Genomic DNA, 5,679 nt, shown 5'->3' on the forward strand with positions numbered 1-5,679 from the left:
AATTTCGCTAATGCATCGAAATATGCAGAGCTATATGTTCAACATTACTTTTAATATATTTGGTATTTGTTATGAAGTTTTCAAGGACTAAAAATAAAATAATGTTTAAATCTACCAATATTAGTAATACGGTAAGCCAAAAGTTTGTCTTTGATGGACGGTGTTACAATTTAATAGCAGGGATTAGTGGATTGAGGGTGTCTACCCCTATGCTGAAATCTATCGAACTTTCGATTTTGCTACGAATCGAAATGAGGATGTTACACACACGTCATGTACGTACGTTCAATTTAAACTTTCCCGTGATAAATGGTAAATCTAATATGGATTCGAAATTTTGAATTTTTAAAATCTGATTCCAAATTCGTTATCAGCGACCTTAAGAACCCCCACTGCAGCGTTGCCACCATTGTGTACATATATATTGTATATATTTCTCTATGTCGAAAAGTACATTTTTTAGTAAGTCCGACATTCGAATTAGTCAAATACTCTCAATCAGTTGGTCAGATAAATCACAGCAAAGCAGCAAGTTGTTTATTAGTAGTTTTAGATTTAAAAATTTATCAAAACAGCATCAACGGTGCATTCTTACAAACAAATGTACCTTGGAGAGTGATAGGTATAGTTACATACATAACCAAAAATATTTTTTTAACCCGAAAAGAACTTATTTATTTCTTTACTTACTGTATTTAAAGCATTTATAAGGCAAGGAGAATGAACAAGAAGAATGTTAAGGTGTAGGCAAATTAATACCTAGTGATTTTGAATTATTAGAGACTTTTTTATTATTTAACGAATATGCCTAACGGCCATATTATTGACACTCCGAATTTGCCGGAATAAGAATATTTACGGAATAGAGGAGAATTAGTTGGAATAAGTGTATTATTGACGCATAGAATAAAACGGAATAAGGTGTAATAAGAAAGTCAGAATTGTTATTCCGGGGAATAACTAAGCGGGCAGAATCGAGCGAATAAGGCAGTTATTCCATGTTATTCGTTCAAAATTCATTATTGACTTACATCTGCTTTAGAAATACATACAGGTAAGAAATGTAAACTGTTTTTAGTTTGTAATTATCCTTTTTTTTATCCATTTTAGGTGATATAATGGCGCGCCCATCTCGAACCAATGTGCTGATCGGAATTGACCGTGCTCAACGCATTTACGACGAAGACCATAACAATAGACGACCATACATAATGCTAGAACGAAGAAAAATGCACTCGTGGGACGATTTTGACTTTTTTTCTCGATTCCGTATGACAAAGGCAAGATTTGTACACGTGCTACACTTGATTGTGCCTTACATGCCAGAGGTACATCAAAGGTATCAAAAGCTGTATTGAGTTCATATGTATACTGATTTAATATTTTTTATTTGTCCTTTACAGACAACGCTATATCTCACACGAAGTGCAGCTACTATGCACATTGCGTTTCTTGGCTGCTGGTAGCATGCAGTCTATCGTTGGTGATATTATAGGAGTTTCCCAACCTACGATTAGCAACTTGTTGCCAAAAGTGTGCAAAGCAGTTCTCGGACTACTGCCTGACATAGTTGGAATGCCGCGGACACAGGAGGAACTAAAAACGGCGGCTGCCCTTTTCTACATGTTTGGAAATTTGCCAAGAGTCATTGGAGCCATTGACTGTACACACATAAAAATTCAGTCACCGGGAGGCCCAAACGCGGAAATATTCCGAAACAGGAAGGGATATTTTTCTTTGAATGTACAAACCGTTGCAGCAGCTAATCTCAAAATCATGAACATTGTTACACGATGGCAGGGTTCGGCACACGACTCGACTATATTTCGGTCGAGTGCACTATGGCAGCAATTCGAAGCGGGCGAATTTCGCCACTACATTTTAGTCGGTGATCCCGGCTATGCCAATTCTCCCTTCCTGGCAACGCCATTCGCAGAAAATAGTTCTGAGCTTCGCGCTGGATTACAACACGTACAGGAATATCAGCGGGCAATTATCGCCACCAGGAATTGCGTGGAACGCTCATATGGAGTGCTGAAGCGACGCTTTCCAGCATTGGCCTATGGTTTGCGTGTCAAAACATCGACTGCACAAATGCTTGTTGCGACCGCTGCAGTACTCCACAACATCTGTTTTGATGAGAATGAGCAATTACCCAACACACCACCTGGCTTCACGAGCAACGAAATAGAGATCAACAGTGGTGCGACAGAAGATACTCCAAATAGTAACTATGGCAGGAATGTACGCAACGAACTCCTCGATATGTTTCGTCGCCAAGTGAACACACACACCAATCACTTGCCTTGATTAGAAAAGGGAGGATAATTTCATTTAATTCATTTAGTTTTTGCAATGAATAACATATTTTTGTTTTAAAAACATTAAACAAGAAAAACTAGTTAAATAAAACCTGTACTTATAAAAAAAAAATAAATAACACACTGTTGCGCGAAACTATACTGAATGTTTTATGTCGTCATAAAAGCTCGAAACTTCAAGCTCCTCCTGGACGATTTTTTCAGATTCTTGTGCATTCATCGGTTTGTGCGTCTTTAAGTATAGGTTGTGACGCTCCTGCGCTTCTTGTTCCCGCTTAGCGAAGTATTGCATTACTTGCTTCTGAGCAGTTTTTTGTAGCATAACCGCTTCCATATTAGCAGTATGTAACTCGATGGCATGGCGCATGTTTGTTGCGTGGAGTTCGCGTGACTGCGTTAATTCAAGATTTATAAGCTGCTGGCGCATTTCATTTTCGGCATTATTTGGGTCACGGAATCTGCGTTTCCGTGCTTGCCGCTGTTGTGCAACTGTTGCAAAATATTGTCGCGGTTCTACTGCCGATGCTTCCTTGGGCAACGGCGAGCTGGTGGAGACGATTAAAGGACTGGAGAAGTTACAGCTGGGAGTCAATATGGTCGATGACGGCTTCGCTGTAGAAGAAATGAATTACTGAAATTACTCGATCCAATTAATATAATATGTACATGTACGTATGTATGCTCCTACAAACATATGTATATTTGTACCTGTGATATTCACAATTTGGACCTCCTCTAACGTCGTGTTTTGAACACCCAATACATCTTTGTTTTCAACATACAATGGGGTATGTGTATCATCCGGCATTTGTGTTTCGGGCAATGCTTCCGTGATATTCACAATTTGGACCTCCTCTAACGTCGTGTTTTGAACACCCAATACATCTTTGTTTTGAACATACAATGGGGTATGTGTATCATCCGGCATTTGTGTTTCGGGCAATGCTTCCGTATTCAGCAGTGAGTGCTCTTTGCTGTTTGCCGAACTTCCATAAATTACCATATCGCTGTCAAATTCGGAATGGAGGCCACAGAAGCGATCACGCAGAATCGCAAGCAATTCTAGCATGGCTCCAGTGAGAGGAACGGTTAAAGACACTGGCATGGGTTTCGCAAGTCCGCCACCAGTTCCCATTGAAACTTGCCGCTGCCATGTCGAATATGTCTGCAAATACTGCTTTATTTGCTTGAACCGATTCTGCAGATGTAGTGGTTCGCGAACAATTCCCTGAAAGAAAAAATATTTAACACCATTTAAAATAAATTTTAAATAATGAAAAAATAACAACCGTAGAAGCGCGCTCGGCGTTCAATATATTCGCGATTTTCCGATACTCCTGGGCCCGTTGCTCTGGCGTGCAACCGTTTGTCGCCTGATTTAAAATGCCATCGCGACCGACATCAACAAGTGCGCGCACAAAGCGCAACGTCTCCTCCGCCGACCAATTCGCAGATCTCCGTGCTCGAGGAACTCGCGACTTTTTCTTGTCTTTTTCTTTATTTTCGTTCATAGCACACAAAATCGCAAATTAAAATTGTTAACAAAACCACAACACAAAAATAATTAAGCAATTTATTCAAAATTTTATAATATTTTGACACTCCGAATGTCAATTCCTCTCTTCGGAAAATCTATTGGAATAAATATTTATTCCTCTGCCGGAAAGTTATTCGCCGCTATTCCATAGTGAATAATTGACAAAAAAGTTATTCCGCCGTCGCTCAGAATTGCCCAGAATAACTAAACCGTTGAATACGAAGGAATAACGACAAGTCAATAATATGGCCGTAAGAGTTTTATTAATTTGTAATAGTTTGTCTTTTAAGTAGTTGAAAATGATATTAAATGCAATTGCAGATTTGCGAATGAATATGTAGTTGTTGAAATTTAGAAAAGATGCATTCGGGTTGTTGTTGTTGTTGTTGATGTAGCGGCATTCGGGTCATCAGCTTGGCTGTGCTCGTTAGTAGTGTTAACAATTGAAATCTCATTGTCCAGTTGATTTTGGATGGTCGTGCTGCTTAGTACGGACGGAGCATCAAAGGCAATGGTTTTACGTCGCTGGCGTTTCGGACGTGGTTTATTGTTATGAACACATGCAATGTGATTTTGTATACCATTGATGCGCTGATATGTTTCTTGGCAATGCATGCACTGATAGATTCGTGGATTATCTACCTGATGCTTATTAATAAGGTGCCTTTTGTATATTTTGGCTTTTTTTGTTGTGAACTCACAGTGCGTACAATGAAACGTCCAGGAGTCATTCATGCCAACTTCTTCATTCGCTTTTTCATTACTTTGGTCATCCGGTTCATCATTGTTTTCTTCCTGCTCGTTGTGTGATGAGGCGATATTTAAACGGCCTTTCTGATTTTTTCTTGTGCTAGGCAAGGATTTTGAGAGACGTTCCAAAACAATTTCTGTTTTTATAAGACCCGCCGAACAGCCGGCACAGATAAGGTATTTTGGAGGGAACTCAACCTATTGGAAGATAAGGATTGTTATCGTTTCGTTAGGTTATTGCATTTTACTCACATGATCACCAATTATAAAGTTTATTATACTAGACAATTGTGTGCCTAGTACTCTTTCTTTGGGATTAAATAGTTTGGAATACTTATTCTTACACAAACTGCACGTATCCATTTTGGTTATTTTCCTGAAGCCGACTTTAATAAAAAATCGTTGTCATAAAATGAAGTAAAAAAGAAAGCAAGTTTATAAAAACGCATGGTGGAATAATACAAGGTGTTGGATATTGACAGCGTTCTCGCTCTAATCTGCCATCTTGGCTCCCTTAGCAAAATCGGTGTTTCCCTCTTGAAAAAACTACATTTTACCGCCTTTAAAAAAACTAAACTACCTCATTCCCTATTCCAAAACTGATTTGCAATCACTGAACAATTCTTTGACATTTACTTTATTCTTATTCGTTGACAAAATTAAATTAAAAATTAAAATCATTAATTCGACAAAAAACATTGGTTTTGTGTATTCTCCAAAGGCCTAAAATCAGCCAAATACCCTATGTGGGTCGGCTTAATCAGTAAAACGTGACAGTAGTTGACTTTTGAGGTTAATATATCGGTCTTGAGCTGGTACGGCTTTTAAAACATCCGCAGCTTCCTTTAAAGCATCGCTGCTAATTGCTGAGAGGACCAGATTATATTTCCGGACATAAGATGTGGTCTTGTACGACTGAAAGGTGGCCTCAATTTGTAGAAACCATTTGTTTGGCATCTCAGTTCAGAACGGTCGCAGCTTGCATTGCGATACAAGCTCCACATCTTTAGTTGGCATTTTGTTCGATGAAATATTTTCCCCATCCGTCGATGCGCCCTTTTGTCGACTCCG

General features: G+C 38.9%; 3 protein-coding genes across 4 annotated transcripts; 1 reads left to right on the top strand and 2 right to left on the bottom strand.

Annotated features, from left to right (window-relative positions):
• The first annotated feature begins 742 nt into the window (after positions 1–742).
• On the top strand, positions 743–2,356 carry LOC118755623 (putative nuclease HARBI1). 2 transcript variants are annotated; one of them, XM_036490449.1, is made up of 3 exons: positions 743–1,054; positions 1,111–1,339; positions 1,404–2,356. In XM_036490449.1, exons 2-3 carry the CDS (start codon positions 1,119–1,121, stop codon positions 2,308–2,310), a joined length of 1,128 nt encoding a protein of 375 aa, XP_036346342.1. In that variant the 5' UTR covers positions 743–1,054; positions 1,111–1,118; the 3' UTR covers positions 2,311–2,356. The 2 variants fall into 2 exon arrangements, with proteins under 2 accessions (XP_036346342.1, XP_036346343.1); XM_036490450.1 differs by lacking the exon at positions 743–1,054 and having other exon boundaries at positions 1,107–1,339.
• Positions 2,357–2,385: 29 nt separating this feature from the next.
• On the bottom strand, positions 2,386–4,212 carry LOC118755625. Its single transcript, XM_036490452.1, has 3 exons — positions 3,611–4,212; positions 3,030–3,549; positions 2,386–2,933 (listed from the first exon to the last, which is right to left on the bottom strand). Exons 1-3 carry the CDS (start codon positions 3,830–3,832, stop codon positions 2,458–2,460), a joined length of 1,218 nt encoding a protein of 405 aa, XP_036346345.1. The 5' UTR covers positions 3,833–4,212; the 3' UTR covers positions 2,386–2,457.
• Positions 4,208–5,029, bottom strand: LOC118755624 (zinc finger protein CG2199-like). The gene is made up of 2 exons (XM_036490451.1): positions 4,861–5,029; positions 4,208–4,806 (listed from the first exon to the last, which is right to left on the bottom strand). The coding sequence occupies exons 1-2, from the start codon at positions 4,969–4,971 to the stop codon at positions 4,210–4,212; spliced, it is 708 nt and encodes a 235-aa protein (XP_036346344.1). The 5' UTR covers positions 4,972–5,029; the 3' UTR covers positions 4,208–4,209.
• Positions 5,030–5,679: the final 650 nt, after the last annotated feature.

Source organism: Rhagoletis pomonella, unplaced genomic scaffold (genome assembly GCF_013731165.1).
Source record: "Rhagoletis pomonella isolate Grant_MI unplaced genomic scaffold, Rhpom_1.0 Rhpom_scaffold_06848, whole genome shotgun sequence".
NCBI classification, from domain to species: Eukaryota; Metazoa; Arthropoda; class Insecta; order Diptera; family Tephritidae; genus Rhagoletis; species Rhagoletis pomonella.